The sequence below is a fragment of the Oncorhynchus gorbuscha genome, linkage group LG03 (genome assembly GCF_021184085.1).
Source record: "Oncorhynchus gorbuscha isolate QuinsamMale2020 ecotype Even-year linkage group LG03, OgorEven_v1.0, whole genome shotgun sequence".
Classification (NCBI taxonomy): domain Eukaryota; kingdom Metazoa; phylum Chordata; class Actinopteri; order Salmoniformes; family Salmonidae; genus Oncorhynchus; species Oncorhynchus gorbuscha.
The window spans coordinates 8,537,087-8,563,037 of record NC_060175.1 but is presented as its reverse complement, the minus strand read 5'-3'; the positions used below and the strand labels follow the sequence as shown (position 1 = coordinate 8,563,037).

General features: G+C 44.9%; 1 protein-coding gene across 1 annotated transcript in view; it reads right to left on the bottom strand.

Annotated features, from left to right (window-relative positions):
- Window positions 1–5,554: 5,554 nt before the first annotated feature.
- LOC124032454 (dedicator of cytokinesis protein 3-like) overlaps window positions 5,555–25,951 on the bottom strand; it is an 84,641-nt gene continuing 64,244 nt past the window's right edge. Inside the window, exons 37-41 of the mRNA XM_046344858.1 lie at window positions 22,636–22,751; window positions 21,059–21,146; window positions 15,265–15,384; window positions 9,218–9,303; window positions 5,555–6,741 (exon numbers count right to left, since the gene is read on the bottom strand). Of these exons, the coding sequence (XP_046200814.1) occupies window positions 6,106–6,741; window positions 9,218–9,303; window positions 15,265–15,384; window positions 21,059–21,146; window positions 22,636–22,751 (1,046 nt within the window). The 3' untranslated portion in view covers window positions 5,555–6,105. The remainder of the gene's footprint in view (window positions 6,742–9,217; window positions 9,304–15,264; window positions 15,385–21,058; window positions 21,147–22,635; window positions 22,752–25,951) is intronic.

The window sequence follows — 25,951 nt, the reverse complement described above, 5'->3', positions numbered from 1 at the left end:
CTAGACTATGTGAGGGGGCTGATTAAGGGGGCTGATTAAGTGACTGCTCTTAGGGGATTCAATCAAGTATCCCACCTCATTCCAGGTCCCCCCTCGGTTCTGTCGGAACCTGGAAGGAAGCCAGCTGGTGTGTGTGTGTGTGTGTGTGATAACCTTCTAGGTGCATTTTCAACACTCCCTTCTCTTGAGCTTGAGTTCAATCATCACATAACGGACACGAAACAGCCATAGACAGGACAGTTCTGGTGTGTGACATTGCTTTTGACATGTTTTCAAGTGTTACATCATGTGTTCCGATATCATATACGTTCTCTATTAGCTACATTTAAACATTAGAAAATAAATTAAATTCAGTCGATTCACTTCAAAATAAAAGTCCTTCTACATAAGGAGGCCTGCACCTATACCCCAGTACTCAGAGTAGTCTATACCGTATGTAGCCATGTCCCTTCTGAGACGAGGGGACAGTACAGGATAGAAACCCCCCCACTGTGAAGGAGAACATCAGGACATGAGAGCCACCGTCAAAAGAAAATACAAATAAGAAAATGTTTTCAAGAGATCGGATGGTTGAATTGAAGCCGGTCTACGTGTACAGTATCTACACACACACGCACGCACACACACAGAGAAACACACACACACACAGAAACACACACACACACACAGAAACACACGCACGCACAAACAGACACACACAGAGAGAAACACACACACACACACAGAGAAACACACACGCACACGCGCACACACACACACACACACACACACACACACACACACACACACACACACACACACACACACACACACACACACACACACACACACACACACACACACACACACACACACACACACACACACACACTTCCTGTAACCGTCTCGTTAATAATAATGCCTCTTGAAAAAGGTGAATGGAAGCTGTCGTATCTCTATCAGCTACAAGTCCAACATTTTGTACTATGGTAATGATATACTATAATGTTCATAAAATTACAACAACAAAAAATAATGTATTTACACAGGTGAGAAAAAGACAGTCTTATAAATAATGAGAAACAAATATCCCACTTCATGGTTATCAAATCTCCCCTTTGACCTTAGGCCTACTGTATTGAGACAGACAGACAGACAGACAGACAGACAGACAGACAGACAGACAGACAGACAGACAGACAGACAGACAGACAGACAGACAGACAGACAGACAGACAGACAGACAGACAGACAGACAGACAGACAGACAGACAGACAGACAGACAGACAGACAGACAGACAGACAGACAGACAGACAGACAGACAGACAGACAGACAGACAGACAGACAGACAGACAGACAACATCTGAACAACAAGCTGGAAGAAGAAAGGAATTTGATGTGGAGCAGGCTCTGATCCAGGATCTGTGTCTGTGAAGCACCAGCAGTGTTGTCACAAAGCATATCAGAACACAAGGCAGATACAGGAGATAGTCATTGGAGGTTCTCTCGAAGGAGGCAGGGATGAGGAAGCATACAGACATCTAAAAGCAGAATCAGCTGTACATTGTGATCAGCACTGAATAGACAATACATATCAATGATTAGAAACAAGGATATATTTAGTTCAGTCTATTCTCTGCTCCTAGCATGCGTCAGGTAGTCCAGTGGGCCAGGGTTAAATCACCTATTTCACACAATGGAACATGCACACATAAAAGTACCAAATAAAACAACTAAACAAATCACACAATCATAATAATAGTTTTTTTTCTATAAATATCATCCATCTAAATGATGTTATTCCAATGTTCATGTCTTCCCAGATACAAGTGCACATCACTAAGCAGCTACAGTGGCTTTAATGCCCTCGTCTTAACTTGCATATTGTTCTGTTTTTACATAGTCATCATCAAGTTATCATTTCCCCCTCAGTCAATCCGTGATATAGGGATTAATGTCTAAATAATCTAATATTAATATACTATATATAATTATTTAACTACACATAATAATAAACTTGCACATTTTTTTATCTCCTCTAAAAATATACTTTTCTTTGTACTGTAGTGTGTAACATACTGCCAACTGAACAGAAAATATCATTTTAATAAACTAACCAACCCAAAATAAATAAAGACCTCTAAGACTGCAACGTGACATCTTTGAAATGGCTTGCATTCACCAGCCAGGCAGTTATTCCCATAAACTATAATGGATCATACGTCTTTCTAGTGGCTGAGTGATCTGGCTGTGGCACAACTATAAAAGAGGACGACTGTGTAACGAAGCATTACAACACTATTTAAGCCTCTTACTGTCTGTCTGTCGAGGCAATTCCTCCTCCTCGTAAGGAGGAGGAAGTGTGTGTTTATCAAGAGGCGTGATCTGTTCTGATCTCTCTCTCTCTCTCTCTACTGTTCTCCCTCTCCCTCTCTCTCTACTGTTCTCCCTCTCCCTCTCTCTCTACTGTTCTCCCTCTCCCTCTCTCTCTACTGTTCTCCCTCTCCCTCTCCCTCTCTCTCTACTGTTCTCCCTCTCCCTCTCTCTCTACTGTTCTCCCTCTCCCTCTCTCTCTACTGTTCTCCCTCTCCCTCTACTGTTCTCTCTCTCTCTCTCAGCTAGTTGCATCGCTGAGTTTATTGTTATTAAACCAAAACCACTTTAGTGCCCTATAAAAGGTAAGTTAATTAATAAACAATCATAATATAAAGACTACCACACCTCAACAATAGTAATCTATCCGAAGCCCAGTACAACCCAAGAGTCTACTTAACCCATCTTCATTTCGTGTGAATAGAATAAAACTAGTGGGTTTTGGCGCTGCAGAACTACGTGCTAAAGTGCTGCTTCTCTAAAACTGAAAAAGGTCATAGGTCACGGTCTAGCAAGCTTTACTCTATCCCAGCTTCGCTTCAATGAACTAAATTAATGAAATGTCTGGTAATTGGTTCATAAATCCATGTTTTCCCTTTGTGCAATGATTTGGAACCCGCATGTGGACCTGAACTATCAATAAATTAGAATTACTGTACAGATTCACATGTTTCCAAAAGGTCTATGTAAGTAATACGTGAGACATTTTAGAGAAAGGACATTCAAATAAGCACTCAAATGAAAAGACTGAGCCCCTCACACACACACACACACACACACACACACACACACACACACACACACACACACACACACACACACACACACACACACACACACACACACACACACACACACACACACACACACACACACGCACACACACACACACACACACACACAGACACACGTTGGTTGTTTAGCAACAAAACCGATTTGTGCGCAACTATGGGGCAAAACAGACGGGGTTGGCTTAAATTGTTAACAACAAGTAAACTACAGTGAGGCTCCAAAAGGGGGAGTGACATTTGTTGTTGTTGGTTTGGCTCTGTACTCCAGCACTTTGGATTTAAAATGATACAATGACTATGAGGTTAAAGTGCAGACTGTCAGCTTTAATTTGAGGGGATTTTTATCCATATCGGTTGACCCGTTTTAGAAATTTGCAGCAGTTTTTGTACATAGTCCCCCCCCCCCATTTTAGTGGACCGAAAGTATTGGGACAAATTCACTTATATTTGTATTGATTGAAGTAGTCCAAAGTGTAATATTTGGTACCATATTCATATAGGGGGCGCCAGCGTAGCCTAGTGGTTAGAGCGTTGGACTAGTAACCGGAAGGTTGCGAGTTCAAACCCCCGAGCTTACAAGGTACAAATCTGTCATTCTGCCCCTGAACAGGCAGTTAACCCGCTGCTCCTAGGCTGTCATTCAAAATAAGAATTTGTTCTTAACTGACTTGCCTGGTTAAATAAAGGTAAAATGTAAAAATAAAAAAAACTAGAAATGAATGGTAAATAATGTAGTGTGTCATTTTGGAGTCGCACATTGTAAATAAGAATAGATTATGTTTCTAAACACTTCTACATTCATGTGGATGTTACCATGATTATGGACAGTCCTTCATTCATCTTGAATTTTATCTTTATTTAATTAGGCAAATCAGTCAAGAACACATTCTTATTTTGCTGGCACCAAAAGTAAAACAAATATTAACAGGAGACTGACTGTGATCAGACCATCATCTAATTGGCCTTCATAGAACTCTTGCAGGATTTCCACTAATGGGGATATTGGTCATTTAATCCAAGTCTATTGGATGACAATTTGTTCTTAACTATGACAAAATAATTAATTATTGACTATTTTCTGCAAAACATTTTTTTACTTTAATTGTATTTTATTTAACCTTTATTTAACAAGGCAAGTCAGTTAAGAACAAATTCTTATTTTATAATCACCATTACAATAACAGGTTAGGCAGGTGTGGAGGTGGTGGGTGGGTGATATTTGTGCATCTGTAACTTTCTCACTCATTATTCATGATTCATTCAGGATTATCCGTAATCATGGTCGAATCCACATTAATTTAGAAGTGTTTAGAAACATATTCTATTCTTATTTACAATAAAACACAATACATTATTTACCATTCATTTATATTGGGCACAAAATAATCTGAAACACAACCAAAACAGATAATGCATCCAACATATTTGTCACAAGCTTGATGTAACCATTGTGTGCTAGGAATATGGGACGAAATACTTCACTTGTTACTACTTTAACCTCTTCAACCTATGGGGGCGCTATGTCATTATTGGATAAAAAGACGTGCCCGTTTTAAGAGCAATATTTTGTCGCGAAAAGATGCTCGACTATGCATGGAATTGACAGCCTTAGAAAGACAAAACTTTGACGTTTCCAAAACTGTAAAGATATTATCTGTGAGTGCCCCAGAACTAATGCTGCAGGCGAAACCAAGATGAAACTTCAAACAGGAAATGAACAGGATTTTTAACGCTGTGTTTACTAACGTCTCCTTATATGGCTGTGAATATGCTGTGAACGAGCTTATGCGCTCTGCCTTTCATCCAAGATGTCTGCAGCATTGTGGCGTATTTGTAGGCATATCATTGGAAGATTGGCCATAAGAGTCTACATTTGCCAGGTGGCCGTCCGGTGTCCTTTTCTAAATCGGTATGCGTAATTCCCAGTGGCAACCATTGTACCTTGCGTTACAGAAGGAGACTCATACTTCCAGGAACGATACATGAAGAGATATGTGAAAAACACCTTGAGGATTGGTTCTAAACAACCTTTGCCATGTTTCAGTCGATATTATGGAGTTCATTTGGAAAAAAGTTCGGCGTTTGGATAACTGAATTTTCGTTTTTTTTTGGTAGCCAAACGTGACGCACCAAACGGACCGATTTCTCCTGCACAAAAAATCTTTCAGGAAAAACTGAACATTTGCTATCTAACTGAGAGTCTCCTCATTGGAAACATCAGGAGTTCTTCAAAGGTAAATGATTTATTGAATGTTTTTGCTGGTTTTTGTGAAAATGTGGCCTGCTAATGATAACGCTAAATGCTAACGCTAAATGCTAAATGCTAGTTTGCTATGGTAGAGAAGCATATTTTTGAAAATCTGAGATGCCAGTGTTGTTAACAAAAGGCTAAGTTTGAGAGCAAATAGATTAATTTCATTTCATTTGCGATTTTCATGAATAGTTAACGTTGCGTTATGGTAATGAGCTTGAGGCTGTAGTCACGATACCGGATCCGGGGATGGCTCGACGCAAGAAGTTAATAAATATAGGTCCCAATACTTGTAGTCCCTTAAAATGGGGAGATTGTGTGCTGTAAGCACAGTTTACTTCAACCTCATAGTCATTGTATCATTTTAAATTCAAAGTGCTGGAGTACAGAGACAAAACAACAAACAATGTGTCACTGTCCTAATGGGCATGCCTCGACCAACCATGCCTCGACCAACCATGCCTCGACCAACCATGCCTCGACCAACCATGCCTCGACCAACCATGCCTCGACCAACCAAGTGCCAGTTCAGGAGAACGTAACATTACAGAACATTCAGATAGAAATATATTTAATGTAGAACATATATGATTGTCTGTCAGAAAGAATAAGGGGAAATCATGTGTGTCCGCTCTATCTAATCTATTTCTATCTGGAATGTTCAGAATGTTTCACATCACTGTCTGAATACACCCCCAGGCCGCCTCTTCACTCTTCGGCGATGCCGTGCTCCCACGCCACTTTGGCCTGCTCTTCCTTAGAGGTGATGAGAGGCTGAGAGATCTTGCGTGGCATGGGCATAGGCCTGGCTGGTATACACCCTTCCTCCTCAGGAATACACCCCTCTCTCAGGTAGGGCTTGGGGGGCAGGGCAGGCGGAGGCTGGTGGCGGTAGTGGGGCAGGTTCTGGATGTTAAGGGTATGGGCCTCTGGGAGGACGGGGCTGATTGGAACCACGATATTGGTGATGAGCGGGGTGATCACCCCAGGAGAGGAGTGGCTACGACAGGGAGGGGGCTTGGAGCCATCCAGGATCTCTGACTCAGAAACACTGTAGCGCACAGGCAGGTAGGAACCAGAGGGGGAGTCCATGCCCAGGTCCTCTCCGTCCGTGGCCCAGGTAGAGTGTGCCATGCTGGGGGTGACGGAGACAGTGTCCAGGGCATCTGCTGGGTGTCTCGTTGTTCCATGGGACTCGGTGGAACATGACTGGCCCATGAAGTTGCTCTCGCTCAGAGAGGAGACGCCGGAGGAGGCGCTACCAGAGAGGGTAGAGTTACTGCCATCCAGGCCGGACTGGGACTGGGGACTGGTGGGCGAGGCAGGTATAGGGTGCAAGGCTGACTGTGGAGGAAAACAATGGGGCAAAAGGTTACTCTTATAGATACATGACAGACATACTGATTTGCATTGCCCATTTTATTGTGTGGCGTAAAAACAAGATGAAAACAACCAAGCACAGATATAAAGCAAACAGAAGCTAAACTCAAAGACCAATGTGTCAAGGAGGTGGTTGATGACGTAGCAGGTTGCAGCGTGGGAGACACAGCTTGTCCCATCAATTAATCATACAAAATGGAGGATTAGCTGATAACTGCGAAAACAAACATTCTGGATAACACAGAGAACCTTGAACTATTTACGGATCAACATTTTTGATATGCTCCAATAAGAATCAGATATAATCGAAGCGAACAAGAGAAGAGCTTTCCTCTGAGAGAGAAACTGAAGGGAAGCAGCCGTCTAACATTCCAAATGGAACATTGTAGGGGAAGGTTTTTATAACTTACAAGTATGAGCGAGAAGTTAAACCAACTGGATCTATTGCCTGGGCTACAGGGGGAGGTTGAGGCCTTAAAAACAGGAATGGATTACAGTAAAAAAAAATGGAAGAAATATGAGTGGAAAAACAAGATATTAAAAAACTACCGTGGACTCCCTAAAAAAACTACAGCGGACTCCCTAAAAAAACTACAGCGGACTCCCCAAAAAAACTACTGCGGACTCCCTAAAAAAACTACCGCGGACTCCCTAAAAAAACTACCGCGGACTCCCTAAAAAAACTACCGCGGACTCCCTAAAAAAACTACCGCGGACTCCCTAAAAAAACTACCGCGGACTCCCTAAAAAAACTACCGCGGACTCCCTAAAAAAACTACCGCGGACTCCCTAAAAAACAATGAAAGCCGAATGACTTGTTCTAAAGTGGAGAAGTATGAAGAATAATATTGTTTTAATTGGGAATAATAGAGGAGAAAAACTAAAATAGACAACGGAGGAAAAAGTCAAGGTGGTCATGAAACGTAATCTCAAAATGACGGACAAGCTTTTCAAAGGGCTCACTGTTTCAGTGGCAGAGCGGAGGGAAGGTCCAGTCCGATCGTAGCTATGCTAACTCACAACAAAATGAAAATGGCCTTGTTACAACAGGATAGGGATCTGAAGCCTCCAGTATTTATGCTGCAGTAGTTTATGTGTCTGGGGGCTGGGGTCAGTTTGTTATATCTGGAGTATTTCTCCTGTCCTATTCGGTGTCCTGTGTGAATTTAAGTGTGCTCTCTCTAATTCTCTCTTTCTTTCTCTCTCTCGGAGGACCTGAGCCCTTGGACCATGCCTCAGGACTACCTGACATGATGACTCCTTGCTGTCCCCAGTCCACCTGGCCGTGCTGCTGCTACAGTTTCAACTGTTCTACCTTATTATTATTGGACCATGCTGGTCATTTATGAACATTTGAACATCTTGGCCATGTTCTGTTATTATCTCCACCCGGCACAGCCAGAAGAGGACTGGCCACCCCTCATAGCCTGGTTCCTCTCTAGGTTTCTTCCTAGGTTCTGGCCTTTCTAGGGAGTTTTTCCTAGCCACTGTGCTTCTACCTCTGCATTGCTTGTTGTTTGGGGTTTTAGGTTGGGTTTCTGTACAGCACTTTGAGATATCACCTGATGTACAAAGGGCTTTATAAATACATTTGATTTGGATTTGACTGGTACTGTATATGTAAAATGGTGGATAGATTCATAAAAATAAACAAAAAGATGAATGTGTCAAAAAACACAGTCACACTCGGAGCAACAAGCATCTCTGCAGTTTTACAACACTTTACAGCCTAGTGTTCCTTTAGCCCTGCTCACTCATACTGAAGGTCTGAGAGGTGACTGGAGTAGAGGGGGGAACAGACCAGGCCAGACAAAACTGGAACAGGACAAAACTGGAACAGGACAAAACTGGGCCAGATATGGGTTCAAATACTATTTGAAATCACTTCATATGCTTTATCTGTGCTTGATTGAGACCAAAACTCATTAAAACAAAATGGTTTAACTTTATTTACACCTGGAGCCAACTCTGCTGGTAGGTTTGAGACCGGTAATGGACCTATCCGTGTTTATAACACGTTTCCTAGATTCAGTTGTTAAACTGTAAACAGGAGATTATATGGGACAGCAGGTGAAACTTGAAGGTTCTTGTTTTATATCATGTTTGCCTGACTAGTAGAGAACAATAACTCATCGAAGGCTAACGTTTAACTGAATATACTGTTTTAATGTGATAAACAAGTGATAAACAACAATACAGATAGAAACACAAACTAATAGTAGAAACGATGTGTAGGTTGGAGGCCTGAGGGATGATATGAAAACTATACACACTACATGAGTAAGAGACCAAAACTGAAAACATTTGCAATCTCAAACTTCAGTCAGGCGAAAGCAAAATCCTCAAAAGGATTTGAATATAGTACTTGAACCCAGGTCTGGACTGAACAGGTCAGGACGGGAGGCTACACTAGGCCAGGGCGGGTCAGGGAGGAGGGTACCTTTCGTAAAGAGGAGCGCGCAGGGAGAGCTGGAGGGAGGTCGCTGTTCTGGTGGTGGAAAGCATCAAAGTTCATGGAGAAGTGGCCTATAGGAAGAGACACACAGCAGGACAGAACAACGGATTGGTTGGTTGGAAAAATACAGAACTAAACCATAGAGAGAGGGGGTGGGGTGGTGGTGGTGGGGGGGGGTAGAAAGAGAAAGATCTGGAGAAGTGGCCTATAGAGGGAGACACACAGCAGGACAGAACAACGGATTGGTTGGTTGGAAAAATACAGAACTAAACCATAGAGAGAGGGGGTGGGGTGGTGGTGGTGGTGTGTGTGTGGGGGGGGGGGTAGAAAGAGAAAGATCTGGAGTAGTGGCCTATAGAGGGAGACAGACAGCAGGACAGAACAACGGATTGGTTGGTTGGAAGAATACAGAACTAAACCATAGAGAGAGGGGGTGGGGTGGTGGTGGTGGTGTGGGGGGGGGGGGGGGGTAGAAAGAGAAAGATCTGGTGAAGTGGCCTATAGAGGGAGACAGACAGCAGGACAGAACAACGGATTGGTTGGTTGGAAAAATACAGAACTAAACCATAGAGAGAGGGGGGTGGGGTGGGGGTGGTGGTGGTGGGGGTAGAAAGAGAAAGATCTGGAGAAGAATAAACAGGCCTCTGACTAGGCTACAGAACAGTCCCCTTGAGCGGATCAGGTAGGATCAGGGTTGGTGGGTAGAGGGTGGGGATAGGATCAGGGTTGGTGGGTAGATGGTGGGGATAGGATCAGGTAGGATTAGAGTTGGTGGGTAGAGGGTGGGGATAGGATCAGGGTTGGTGGGTAGATGGTGGGGATAGGATCAGGTAGGACCAGAGTTGGTGGGTAGATGGTGGGGATAGGATCAGGTAGGATCAGGGTTGGTGGGTAGAGGGTGGGGATAGGATCAGGGTTGGTGGGTAGATGGTGGGGATAGGATCAGGTAGGATCAGGGTTGGTGGGTAGAGGGTGGGGATAGGATCAGGGTTGGTGGGTAGATGGTGGGGATAGTATCAGGTAGGACCAGAGTTGGTGGGTAGATGGTGGGGATAGGATCAGTTGTAACGGTTTTGACTTGAGGTTATTATTTATAGGGGTGCCAGGTAGGTAGTGCCTACCAGAGAAAACATTGGTTTCTCCTTTTAGTTTGGGTGGGAATGAGTCCCATCTGGTCCGTCAAGTCTACACCAATACAAAGGACTTATGTAAAAGTCAGGATGGAAATAAACTTTTCATAAACCCTTAAAACATTGGAAAGAACTTCAAAAACAACTATATTATTTTGTGTGGGTTGTATTAGCAACAACAATGATTACACACACACATATAATAATATCACAATGAGTTCTGGTTCCTCCAGAAATGTCCTGTACCTCGGGCCTAAAAAAACAAGAGTCCAGCCTGGTAAAGGAGTTCAGTGAACTCAAGTGACTTTTGTCACGCAATGTTTGTCCGTTCATTCAGTGTAGCGTAAACCCAGTATTTAAACATACCATCAATATAACAATTATTTTACCACAGAACTTTAAAGCGTATCAACTCTTACTAAGTCCTCAACTACAACTAACTACATAAATCATCACAGTATACCTCACATCAAAACAAATGAAATACCGTATACAAAAAGTTTGTAGTGACGCAAAGAGTGGATGCGATCCTGGGTAAACTCTATTAGGCTACAAAACACACGTTTAACGGCAACAAAACAAACGGAATAGAGAAGCTTCGGAACTGAGGGTTGAACACATCCTCATTCCCGTCTCCATCACAACCCCACTTTTACTCAGCTGATGCTGGCTATTTAATTGTGAATTAAAGGGAAAGCACCCTATTGGAAGGAGAAGCACTGAGACGGTTCAGAAAAATTCAGGGCCGTCATACACCCCCTCCCCTGGAAAAAGCCGACCATTGCCCTGGAAGGCACATCTTGGTCGGGGAATCCGAGAAAAGTCTCCTCACTTTCCTCTTCAAAGATATCCAGGACCTTGCGGCGCTCAATCGCCTCCAATTCCTCAGCCGAGGGGTAACAGGCCTTAAGGCGTGAGACATGGACAACACGCATATCTTCACCTGTGTCCTCTTTCACCACTCGGTAGTTCAAAGGGCCCATCTGCTCCACAATCCTATATGGTCCTTGCCATTTAGGAGCGAGCTTGGCCGAGAAGAATTGTTCAGCTTTCGAGTAAGGATAAGAGTGAAGCCACACCCGATCATGAAGCTGGAACTGCATGTCTCGTCTGTTCTTATCATAATTTCTCTTCTGCTTGAGTCGAGCCTGGATCATGTTCTTTGAGACAAGAGCTCTCAAGTCATGGATCGTATGGAAACCAGTAGAAATTGTGTGCGATATCAATCTGGACACCACTGAAGTACATGAAATCAATTCCCAACATGACAGGAAAAGCAAGGTTCTTGGTTTGTAGGATAACAGAAGGAATAATATAGGAGCGGTTACACAGGCGGAACTCTACCTCACTCCATCCAAGTGGTCGTCTAGCCTCACCATCAGCCAGATAGAGTGGACCTTCTGTCCACGGCTTCAAGTTGTATTGTGGACCTTTAACCTCCTTCCACAGTTTCTCATTGAGCAGTGTGTAGGATGACCCGGTATCCAGGATGGCTCTTCATGTCCATGGGCCTATGGACAGGGGTAACACCAGTTGGTGCGGTATTAACTGAAAGGAAGGGGATGTCGATGGGGGGGCGTAGGCAGTGACTCTTGGAGTTTCCGCTCTGGTTAAAGCACCCAGAGTAGGATGGTCATTCCTGCGAAGAGAGTTAGGTGTGTTGGCCTGTTGTGATTTGTGGTTTCTGGAAGGCTTTACTTGATACGGTCTTGGACATGTAGCTGAATAATGTCCCTTTTGGCTACATCTCCAACAGAACATGAGAGAGGTCTTGGCTGGAGACTCTGGCTGTTGTTGATGGTCTGTCTTGGGCAACTGTTTGGGTGTCTGTTTCTTTCTCTGGTCATATTGCTGTTGGCATTCTCTGTCCTTCTCAAACTGCTGTCCCAAGCGAACCAGTCCATCGACTGTGGTAACTGTGGTGACTCGTTCTCAGAGTTGACTGGCTAGTAGTGGGTTGATGTTCTTCAAGATCAATTTAATGAACTCTTCCTCCTCAATGCCAGGTTTCCACCTTCTGCACAGGGAGTGGTAACCGTATGCAAAGTCACGGATACTCTCTCTCTTTGTACTCGATTTCTGACTCTGTCTGCCAATTCATCTGTGTAGTCCTCAGACAGAAATGCAGAGGAAAACTTGGCCTCAAAGTCAGCCCAGGAGGTAGTGGTGAGACACATCCCACCAGTCTCGAGCTGTCCCATGCAACACATTCCTCAATGTGGCAATGAGTTCTTTGTCAGCCAGGGGATTGAGGGCAAGAAAGTCACGACATCTTTCTAGAAACATTAGCGGATCAGGACTGTCATCTTTTTTTCCCAAAGGTGGGAAATTGCAATTTAATGGGCATCGCCCCCACATGACGTCTACTCAAATCACCATGAACAAACGAGCGAGGAGGGATTGAGGAAGTAGAGGGGGAGGGCGTTATTGGACAATGAAAATGAACACCAGGATGCATGGTGGATTGTATCCTGCAAGGGGTGTCTGCAGCATGGCCTTGTCTTGGCTGTTCAGAGGTGCCAGCTTGGCCCTCAGTGGTCTGAACTGAAGTGGACACCAGAGAAACTCTGTGTAAGGAGTTATGCCTAATGGAGGCCATGTCCACAGACACGTCATCCAACATTTTAACACAATTAGAGAGTTCTCTCTGCAAGTGGTCGACAGTGTTAACCATGGGAGAAAAAAACAGAATTAACGTCCTTGAGGACCTCAGTGTGGTGATGTTGCAGGCGCCATTGGAGAGTGGCAGTGAGTTGGTTTCGTTGGTCATCAAACTGCCTGTCCATGGCACCAGTCATTTCCCGTCTTCCACTCTCACTGAGCTGTCAGCATGTGGGTTAGAGTGCTCAGTGAGTTTCTGAATTCCATGGCACTCTGTTGTTGCTCTTCCCTCAGACATTTTGCACTAAACTGCACCATCAACGCCAACCAGGGTTGGGGTCAATTGAATTCCATTTAAATTAAATTCAAAGCCATTTAAATTCAATTCCATTTAAATTAAATTCAAAACCATTTAAATTAAATTCAATTCCATTTAAATTCATTTCAATTCCATTTAAATTCAGGAAGTACACTGACATTACAGTTGCAGTGGAATTGAAAAAATATGCACCTGTCAGTGCTTTAAAGAAAATATATATTTCTCCGTTATTTTACCAGGTAAGTGGACTGAGAACACATTGTCATTTACAGCAACGACCTGGGAAATAGTTACAGGGGAGAGGAGGGGGATGAATGAGCCAATTGTAAACTTGGGATTATTAGGTGACCGTGATGGTTTGAGGGCCAGATTGGGATTTTAGCCAGGACACCGGGGTTAACACCCCTACTCTTACGATAAGTGCCATGGGATCTTTAATGACCTTAGAGAGGCATTGTGCTGATCACAAAGGTCATGTCATGGTTAACAACAGATTATTATGGTTACCATCATATCACATACACACACATACAGTAAATTACCACTTACACACAAACCAACATTTGACCCCAAAAAACACTGGACCATATTCCCAACATTAAGAAATAGTGGGAATACACTAGATAAACAAAAGTATGTGGACACCTGATCGTCAAACATATCATTTAAAAAATCATGGCCATTAATATAGAGTTGGTCCCCTCTTTGCTGCTATAACAGTCTCCACTCTTCTGGGAAGGCTTTCCACTAGATGTTGGAACATTGCTGCAGGGACTTGCTTCCATTCAGCCACAAATCATTAGTGAGGTCGGGCACTAATGGTAGGCGATTAGGCCTGGCTCGCAGTCGGCATTTCAACTCATCCCAAAGGTGTTCGATGGGGTTGAGGTCAGGGCTTTGTGCAGGCCAGTCAAGTTCTCCCACACCGATCTCGACAAACCATTTCTGTATGGACCTCGCTTTATGCACGGGGGCATTGTCATACTGAAACAGGAAATGTTTCCCACACTGTTGACCCAAAGTTGGAACCCTAGAATGTATGCTGTAGCATTAAGATTTCCCTTCACTGGAACTAGGGGGCCTAGACGAACCATGAAAAAAAGATCCAGATCATTAATCCTCCTCCACCAAACTTTACAGGCGGCACTATGCATTGGGGCAGGTAGCATTTTCGGACTGCAGATTGTGAAGCATGATTGATCACTCAAGAGAACACGTTTCCACTGCTCGAGAGTCTTGGCATTGCACATGGTGATCTTAGGCTTGTATGCAGCTGCTCGGCCATGGAAACCAATTTCATGAAGTTCCCGGCGAACAGCTCTTGTAGTGAGTGTTGCAAACGAGGACAGATGATTTTTTTTACACGCTACGTGTTCTGTGAGCTTGTGTGGCCTACCACTTTGCGGCTTGATGTTGCACCTAGTCGTTTCCACTTCACAATACCAGTACTTACAATTGACCGTAGCAGCTCTAGCAGGGTAGAAATTTGACAAACTGACTTGTTGGAAAGGTGACATCATATCCTATGAAGGTGCCACGTTGAAAGTCACTGAGCTCTTCAGTACTGGGCCATTCTAAGGCCAATTTCTGTCTATGGAGATTGCATGGCGGTGTGCTCGATTTTATACACCTGTCAGCAACGGGTGGTGGCTGAAATAGAATCCACTAATTTGACGGGGTGTCCATATACATAGCGATGATTGAAAAATATCTCAACAACCCTTTCATTAGTGTTCTGCCTCAGTGTAACTATATAATGGGTGTTGAATAAAGATATGCCGTGTGATATGTGTAATTTTCTTCTTTATTCCAGTGTTTGTTGTTATCTATAGGGGTCTGGCATGCCAACGTAAGGCACAACACAACGCAAAAACACTCGACTGTATTCTGATAGAGATCAGTTTTTGGTCGAACCATCTGCCATCTGACCATGGGATGTGGTTCACCAAAAGCCACCTCTGTTGCACATGTACTGTACTCACCGTGGGGCAGGCTGCGGGGCGGGACAGGCGGGGCCATCACACTCCCAACGTGGGCGGACAGGAACGGCAACACCTCTCTGGTACCACTGTCCAGACTCCAGCTGCTAGGAGTGGTCAGGACTGGAGAGGAGAGAGGTAATGTATATACTCCACTCTACTGTTCATACTAACAGTAAGCTACAAGGAGTGGTCAGGACTGGAGGGGAGAGAGGTAATGTATATACTCCACTCTACTGTTCATACTAACAGTAAGCTACTAGGAGTGGTCAGGACTGGAGAGGAGAGAGGTAATGTATATACTCCCCTCTACTGTTCATACTAACAGTAAGCTACTAGGAGTGGTCAGGACTGGAGGGGAGAGAGGTAATGTATATACTCCACTCTACTGTTCATACTAACAGTAAGCTACTAGGAGTGGTCAGGACTGGAGAGGAGAGAGGTAATGTATATACTCCACTCTACTGTTCATACTAACAGTAAGCTACTAGGAGTGGTCAGGACTGGAGGGGAGAGAGGTAATGTATATACTCCACTCTACTGTTTATACTAACAGTAAGCTACTAGGAGTGGTCAGGACTGGAGGGGAGAGAGGTAATGTATATACTCCACTCTACTGTTCATACTAACAGTAAGCTACTAGGAGTGGTCAGGACTGGAGAGGAGAGAGGTAATGTATATACTCCACTCTACTGTTCATACTAACAGTAAGCTACTAGGAGTGGTCAGGACTGGAGGGGAGAGAGGTAATGTATATACTCCACTCTACTGTTCATACTAACAGTAAGCTACTAGGAGTGGTCAGGACTGGAGGGGAGAGAGGTAATGTATATACTCCACTCTACTGTTTATACTAACAGTAAGCTACTAGGAGTGGTCAGGACTGGAGGGGAGAGAGGTAATGTATATACTCCACTCTACTGTTCATACTAACAGTAAGCTACTAGGAGTGGTCAGGACTGGAGAGGAGAGAGGTAATGTATATACTCCACTCTACTGTTCATACTAACAGTAAGCTACTAGGAGTGGTCAGGACTGGAGGGGAGAGAGGTAATGTATATACTCCACTCTACTGTTCATACTAACAGTAAGCTACTAGGAGTGGTCAGGACTGGAGAGGAGAGAGGTAATGTATATACTCCCCTCTACTGTTCATACTAACAGTAAGCTACTAGGAGTGGTCAGGACTGGAGGGGAGAGAGGTAATGTATATACTCCACTCTACTGTTCATACTAACAGTAAGCTACTAGGAGTGGTCAGGACTGGAGGGGAGAGAGGTAATGTATATACTCCCCTCTACTGTTCATACTAACAGTAAGCTACTAGGAGTGGTCAGGACTGGAGGGAGAGAGGTAATGTATATACTCCACTCTACTGTTCATACTAACAGTAAGCTACTAGGAGTGGTCAGGACTGGAGAGGAGAGAGGTAATGTATATACTCCCCTCTACTGTTCATACTAACAGTAAGCTACTAGGAGTGGTCAGGACTGGAGGGGAGAGAGGTAATGTATATACTCCCCTCTACTGTTCATACTAACAGTAAGCTACTAGGAGTGGTCAGGACTGGAGGGGAGAGAGGTAATGTATATACTCCCAACTGAATCATCATTACTGTTTTGATTTTTGCATGATTGAAGAAAGCAATGTTAGTTATATTAGTGTGGTCAATGTACTGTATTTGGGGGGGGGGGGTTCATATGTATCGTTCAAATGGTTTATGTTGACTTACAGGAACGACCAATTACACATCAGTATACCACACTAAGGGAGAACGACCAATTACACATCAGTATACCACACTAAGGGAGAACAACCAATTACACATCAGTATACCACACTAAGGGAGAACGACCAATTACACATCAGTATACCACACTAAGGGAGAACAACCAATTACACATCAGTATACCACACTAAGGGAGAACGACCAATTACACATCAGTATACCACACCGTAAGGGAGAACGACCAATTACACATCAGTATACCACACTAAGGGAGAACAACCAATTACACATCAGTATACCACACTAAGGGAGAACGACCAATTACACATCAGTATACCACACCGTAAGGGAGAACGACCAATTACACATCAGTATACCACACTAAGGGAGAACAACCAATTACACATCAGTATACCACACCGTAAGGGAGAACGACCAATTACACATCAGTATACCACACCGTAAGGGAGAACAACCAATTACACATCAGTATACCACACTAAGGGAGAACAACCAATTACACATCAGTATACCACACTAAGGGAGAACAACCAATTACACATCAGTATACAACCAATTACACATCAGTATACCACACCGTAAGGGAGAACGACCAATTACACATCAGTATACCACACCGTAAGGGAGAACAACCAATTACACATCAGTATACCACACTAAGGGAGAACAACCAATTACACATCAGTATACCACACTAAGGGAGAACAACCAATTACACATCAGTATACCACACCGTAAGGGAGAAATGTACAAGAGATGGTCACTACTTTCAATAAAGAAGAGGGCTTTAGTTAAAACAACAGGCTGGTGCTGATTGACGGAGCAGTTCTCTACTAATGACCCACAGTGGGACATCTAGAGACAGAAGATGAAGTGGATTTTAAACTAGCTGAAGTATTAGGAGGGTCTGTGAACAGACCACTAACTGGCTGAACAGATTAAACAGTGTACTAGTTTATGTTCTCAACGGGATTGAAAAAGACCAAAAACACGGGGTAAATTAGGACAGATTTCCACCCTTTTAACATACTGAGTCCAGGCAAAACAAGCTGTACTGACCTAGCCTGATTACGTATCCACTACTGAGTCCATCCAACCAACCATCCACCATACAGCAGTGAAAATACAGTTTGGGCATGGAGAACAATATAGTTTGGGCATGGAGAACAGTATAGTCTGGGCATGGAGAACAGTATAGTTTGGGCATGGAGAACAGTATAGTTTGGGCATGGAGAACAGTATAGTCTGGGCATGGAGAACAGTATAGTTTGGGCATGGAGAACAGTATAGTTTGGGCATGGAGAACAGTATAGTCTGGGCATGGAGAACAGTATAGTTTGGGCATGGAGAACAGTATAGTTTGGGCATGGAGAACAGTATAGTTTGGGCATGGAGAACAGTATAGTTTGGGCATGGAGAACAGTATAGTTTGGGCATGGAGAACAGTATAGTTTGGGCATGGAGAACAGTATAGTTTGGGCATGGAGAACAGTATAGTTTGGGCATGGAGAACAGTATAGTTTGGGCATGGAGAACAGTATAGTTTGGGCATGGAGAACAGTATAGTTTGGGCATGGAGAACAGTATAGTTTGGGCATGGAGAACAGTATAGTTTGGGCATGGAGAACAGTATAGTTTGGGCATGGAAAACAGTATAGTTTGGGCATGGAGAACAGTATAGTTTGGGCATGGAGAACAGTATAGTTTGGGCATGGAGAACAGTATAGTTTGGGCATGGAGAACAGTATAGTTTGGGCATGGAAAACAGAGTGAATCAGGCAATAAAAGGAAAGGTGAAACAGACCATAAGAGAGACTACAACAGACAATAACAGACTACAACAGACTGTATGAGACGATAACATACTATAGGAGACTATAACAGACTATATGATATAATAATAAATAAATAATATATGCCATTTAGCAGACGCTTTTATCCAAAGCGACTTACAGTCATGTGTGCATACATTCTACGTATGGGTGGTCCCGGGGATCGAACCCACTACCCTGGCGTTACAAGCGCCATGCTCTACCAACTGAGCTACAGAAGGACCACATATGAGACTATAACAGACTATAACAGACTATATGAGACTATAACAGACTATAGGAGACTATAACAGACTACAACAGACTATAACAGACTATAACAGACTATAACACACTATAGGAGACTATAACACACTACAGGAGACTATAACAGACTACAGGAGACTATAACAGACTACAGGAGACTACAACAGACTATAGGAAACTACAACAGACTCCAGGAGACTATAGCACACTACAACAGACTATAACAGACTATAAGAGACTACAACAGACTATAAGAAACTACAACAGACCCTAGGAGACTATAACAGACTATAGGAGACTATAACAGACTGTAACAGATTATAACAGACTATAGGAGACTATAACAGACTATAGGAGACTACAACAGACTATAACAGACTATAGGAGACTATAACAGACTGTAACAGACTATAACAGACTATAGGAGACTATAACAGACTATAGGAGACTATAACAGACTATAGGAGACAACAACAGACTATAGGAGACTATAACAGACTATAACAGACTATAGGAGACTACAACAGCCTATAACAGACTATAACAGACTACAGGAGACTATAACGGACTATAACAGACTATAACAGACTATAGGAGACTATAGGAGACTATAACAGACTATAGGAGACTATAACAGACTGTAACAGACTATAGGAGACTATAGGAGACTATAACAGACTGTAACAGACTATAGGAGACTATAGGAGACTATAACAGACTGTAACAGACTATAGGAGACTATAGGAGACTATAACAGACTGTAACAGACTATAACAGACTATAGGAGACTATAACAGACTATATGTCACGCCTTGGTCTTAGTATTTTGTGTTTTCGTTATATATTTGGTCAGGCCAGGGTGTGACATGGGTTTATGTTGTTGTATTTCGTATTGGGGTTTTAGTAGGCATTGGGATTGCGGCTGAGTAGGGGTGTTGTATGGGCTTGGCTGCCTGAGGCGGTTCTCAATCAGAGTCAGGTGATACTCGTTGTCTCTGATTGGGAACCATATTTAGGTAGCCTAGGTTTCACTGTGTGTTTCGTGGGTGATTGTTCCTGTCTCTGTGTTTGTTGTCACCAGATAGGCTGTATAGGTTTCACGTTTCGTTTGTTGTTTTGTAATTTAAGTTATTTCATGTATCGTACATATTTTCATTAAAGATCATGAGTTACCACCACGCCGCATTTTGGTCTCTCTTTCAACAGACGAACGCTGTTACACTATAACAGACTATAACAGACTATAGGAGACTATAGGAAACTATAACAGACTATAGGAGGCTATAGGAGACTATAACAGACTATAGGAGACTATAGGAAACTATAACAGACTATAGGAGACTATAGGAGACTATAACAGACTGTAACAGACTATAGGAGACTATAGGAGACTATAACAGACTGTAACAGACTATAACAGACTATAGGAAACTATAACAGACTATAACAGACTATAAGAAACTACAACAGACTATAACAGACTATAGGAAACTATAACAGACTATAGGAGGCTATAGGAGACTGAAACAGACTATGACTATAACAGACTATAACAGACTATAACTATAACAGACTATAGGAGACTATGACTATAACAGACTATAGGAGACTATGACACACTATACCAGACTATAACAGACTATAGGAAACTATAACAGACTATAACAGACTATAACAGACTATAACAGACTATAGGAGACTATGACTATAACAGACTATAACAGACTATAGGAGACTATGACTATAACAGACTATTACAGACTATAGGAGACTGAAACACACTATAACAGACTATAAGAGACTGAAACACACTATAACAGACTATAGGAGACTGAAACACACTATAACAGACTATAGGAGACTATAGGAGACTATGCCTATAACAGACTATAGGAGACTATAGGAGACTGAAACACACTATAACAGACTGAAAGGGAACATACTGAGATGATAGCTAGGTCTACAGTACCTTTCTCTGCCACAGACAGGTTAGGGTCGCTGCAGGGCTTGCAGGGACCAATCACCTGGTGGAACAACGCTCGCTGGAAGTTGGTTGGCTGGAGAAACAGAAAAGACACATCAGTCAACCAATAAATGTATCAATCAAATGTATTTATAAAGACTTTAACATCAGCAGTGACAACGTCCTTGTACAGTAACATGGCCTAAAGCAAAAGAAACAGAGGCCAGGCAATACTACCTAGAGGGAAGAAACCAAGAGAGGAACCAGGCTCAGATAGAAGGTACTACTACCTAGAGGGAAGAAACCTAGAGCGGAACCAGGCTCAGACAGGAGGTAATACTACCTAGGGGGAAGAGACCTAGAGAGGAACCAGGCTCAGACAGGAGGTAATACTACCTAGAGGGAAGAGACCTAGAGAGGAACCAGGCTCAGACAGGAGGTAATACTACCTAGAGGGAAGAGACGTAGAGAGGAACCAGGCTCAGACAGGAGGTAATACTACCTAGAGGGAAGAGACCTAGAGAGGAACCAGGCTCAGACAGGAGGTAATACTACCTAGAGGGAAGAGACCTAGAGATGAACCAGGCTCAGACAGGAGGTAATACTACCTAGAGGGAAGAGACCTAGAGAGGAACCAGGCTCAGACAGGAGGTAATACTACCTAGAGGGAAGAGACCTAGAGAGGAACCAGGCTCAGACAGGAGGTAATACTACCTAGAGGGAAGAGACCTAGAGAGGAACCAGGCTCAGACAGGAGGTAATACTACCTAGAGGGAAGAGACCTAGAGAGGAACCAGGCTCAGACAGGAGGTAATACTACCTAGAGGGAAGAGACCTAGAGAGGAACCAGGCTCAGACAGGAGGTAATACTACCTAGAAGGAAGAGACCTAGAGAGGAACCAGGCTCAGACAGGAGGTAATACTACCTAGAGGGAAGAGACCTAGAGAGGAACCAGGCTCAGACAGGAGGTAATACTACCTAGAGGGAAGAGACCTAGAGAGGAACCAGGCTCAGACAGGAGGTAATACTACCTAGAGGGAAGAGACCTAGAGAGGAACCAGGCTCAGATAGGAGGTAATACTACCTAGAAGGAAGAGACCTAGAGAGGAACCAGGCTCAGATAGGAGGTAATACTACCTAGAAGGAAGAGACCTAGAGAGGAACCAGGCTCAGACAGGAGGTAATACTACCTAGAGGGAAGAGACCTAGAGAGGAACCAGGCTTAGACAGGAGGTAATACTACCTAGGCCCCTCCTCCTCTAGCTGCACCAGGCTCAGACAGGAGGTAATACTACCTAGGCCCCTCCTCCTCTAGCTGCACCAGGCTCAGACAGGAGGTAATACTACCTAGGCCCCTCCTCCTCTAGCTGCACCAGGCAGTGTATCATAGCATTCCAATAAGAAGATCCGGGCCTGTATGCACAAAGCATCTCAAAGTGCTGATCTAGGATCAGGTCCCTCTGTCCACCGAATCATATTCATTAGGATCTAAAAGGTTAAACTCACCCGAGATCAGCACTCCTACTGTGAGACCAGATTGTGACAGAAGACGATAGGAATGGTGGGTCTACGGTACCTGTACCTGTCCGTTCTCAGTGATGTTGGGGTACATGGCGGAGCTGGGTCTTTCACGGTGAGGAGGCAGCAGCATCAACATCTCACGGTTGTTCCGGTATTTATCCGGCAGCGACGGAGAGCCTACCGCAGGGAGACACAGAGGAGAACAGAGCATCAAGACAAGACATGAACACTAACAGAGACAGCAAAGTCTTAGTTTCGCTGCTCATTGCTAGGGCCCAGAGTTTTTCTAAATTTGCTCAAACAAGATAATATAAATCATAAGACAGTTATGTATATTCTTCTGTGTCACGCCCTGGTCATTATATTTTGTTTTTTTGGTATATGTTTGGGTAGCCAGGGTGTGACATGGGTTTATAGGTTGTGTTTTCGTATTGGGGTTTGTAGTAATTGGGATTGTGTATGATTAGGGGTGTGTCTAGTTAGGCTTGGCTGCCTGAGGCGATTCTCAATTGGAGTCAGCTGCTTATCGTTGTCTCTGATTGGGAACCGTATTTAGGCAGCCTGAGTTCGCGTTGTATTTTGTGGGTGTTTGTACCTGTCTCTGTGTAGTAGTCACCAGATAGGCTGTAATTAGTTTCACTCGTTTGTTGTTTTCGTATTATCAGTTATTTCATGTACCACGACATATTTCATTAAAGTCATGAGTAACCTACACGCTGCATTTCGGTCTGACTCTCTTCATTCAACAGACGAACGATGTTACAGGAACATCCACCACTCACAGACCGAGCAGCGTGTGAACTGGCAGGATCCGAAGGAGGACGTTATGGACAGCAGAAGCATGGAGTATACTACGTGGGAAGAAATCGACAGGTGGGCGGCCGACCCAGAGCGAGTGCAGGAGCCCGCCTGGGATTCCCTACAGCAATGCGAGGAGGGCTATAGACGTATGGATTCGAAAAGGAAAGCACGGCTATACAGAGCGAAAACGGAAAGTAACGGGGGAAAGCGCAGAGAGAGAGTGGCTGAGTCAGGAGTCAGACCTGAGCCTACTCTCCCTGTTAATCGTGAAGAACAGTTGCAGTGGGAGAGACTGCACCATTTGGAGATTTGGACATGGGAGGAGGAATTAGACGGTAAAGGACCCTGGGCGCAGCCGGGAGAATATCGCCGTCCCAAGGAGGAAATAGAAGCAGCTAAAGCGGAGAGGCGCAGGTATGAGGAAGCAGCACGGCGACGCGGTTGGAAACCGGAAAGTGACCCCAAAAATTTATTGGGGGGAGCTAGAGGGGAGAATAGTTATGCCAGGTAGGAGACCTGCGCATACTCCCTGTGCTCACCGTTGGGCTAGAGAGACCGGGCAGGCACCGTGTTATGCTATGGAGCGCACGGTGTTTCCAGTGCGGGTGCAGAGCCAGCTGCGACACATACCAGCCCTTCCTATTGGCCGGGCTAGAGTGGGCATCGAGCCAGGTAAGCTTGGGCAGGCTCGGTGCTCAAGAGCTCTAGTGCGCCTGCACGGTCCGGTCTATCCAGAGCCACCTCTACACACCAGTCCTCCGGTAGCAGCTCCCCGCACCAGGCTTCCTGTGCGTGTCCTCGCGCCAGTACCACCAGTTCCAGCACCACGCACCAGGCCTCCAGTGCGCCTCGCTTGTTTAGCGCAGCCAGAGCTTTTCTCCTCTCCTGCGCTATCGGAGTCTCCCACCTGTTTAGCGCTGCCAGAGCCTTTCTCCTCTCCTGCGCTGCCGGAGTCTCCTGTCTGCCCAGTGCCGCCAGTGCTCCCAGTCTGCCCAGTGCTCCCAGTCTGCCCAGTGCTCCCAGTGCCGCCAGTGCTCCCAGTCTGCCCAGTGCTCCCAGTCTGCCCAGTGCTCCCAGTCTGCCCAGTGCTCCCAGTCTGCCCAGTGCTCCCAGTCTGCCCAGTGCTCCCAGTCTGCCCAGCGCCGCCAGTGCTCCCAGTCTGCCCAGTGCTCCCGGTCTGCCCAGTGCTCCCAGTCTGCCCAGTGCTCCCAGTCTGCCCAGCGCCGCCAGTCGGCCCAGTGTCGCCAGTCTGCCAGGATCCGCCAGAAGTGCCAGTCTGCCAGGATCCGCCAGAAGTGCCAGTCTGCCAAGATCTTCTAGATCGGCCAGACAACCTTAATCATCCAGGTCCACCAGCCAGCCAGGATTTACCGGAGCCTACTACCTGCCTGAGCTCCCTCTCAGTACTGAGCTTCCTCTCAGTACCGGGCTGCCTCTCAGTACCGGGCTGCCTCTCAGTACCGGGCTGCCTCTCAGTACCGGGCTGCTTCTCTGTACCGGGCTTCCCCTCTGTACCGGGCTGCCCCTCAGTACCGGGCTGCCCCTCTGTCCCGAGCTGCCCCTCTGTCCCGAGCTGCCCCTCTGTCCCGAGCTGCCCCTCTGTCCCGAGCTGCCCCTCTGTCCCGAGCTGCCCCTCGGTCCCGAGCTGCCCCTCGGTCCCGAGCTGCCCCTCGGTCCCGAGCTGCCCCTCTGTCCCGAGCTGCCCCTCGGTCCCGAGCTGCCCCTCGGTCCCGAGCTGCCTCTCGGTCCCGAGCTGCCCCTCAGTTATGTGGGGATCAGGGTGAGGACTATTAGGCCATGGTCGGCGGAGAAAGTGGATTATCCCAGGACGCGAAGGAGAGGAAATAGGACATTAATGGAGTGGGGTCCACGTCCCGAGCCAGAACCGCCACCATGGACAGACGCCCACCCGGACCCTCCCTATGCTCTTGAGGTGCGTCCCGGAGTCCGCACCTTAGGGGGGGGTTCTGTCACGCCCTGGTCATTATATTTTGTGTTTTTGGTATATGTTTGGGTAGCCAGGGTGTGACATGGGTTTATAGGTCGTGTTTTCGTATTGGGGTTTGTAGTAATTGGGATTGTGTATGATTAGGGGTGTGTCTAGTTAGGCTTGGCTGCCTGAGGCGATTCTCAATTGGAGTCAGCTGCTTATCGTTGTCTCTGATTGGGAACCGTATTTAGGCAGCCTGAGTTCGCGTTGTATTTTGTGGGTGTTTGTACCTGTCTCTGTGTAGTAGTCACCAGATAGGCTGTAATTAGTTTCACTCGTTTGTTGTTTTCGTATTATCAGTTATTTCATGTACCGCGACATATTTCATTTAAGTCATGAGTAACCTACACGCTGCATTTCGGTCTGACTCTCTTCATTCAACAGACGAACGACGTTACATTCTGTATATCAAATTATATATACATGAACTTAATTTCCTTCCTCGTGAGGCCAACTCAAGAGTGAAAGTGCTAGTTGGTTTGGAGAGCAAGTCCTTAAGTGGATTCAATGATAAACATCGTGCCATCGTCATTCACAGCGCAGGGAAGCTTACCCTGACCAGCAAAAAAAACAGAGTCAATTAACT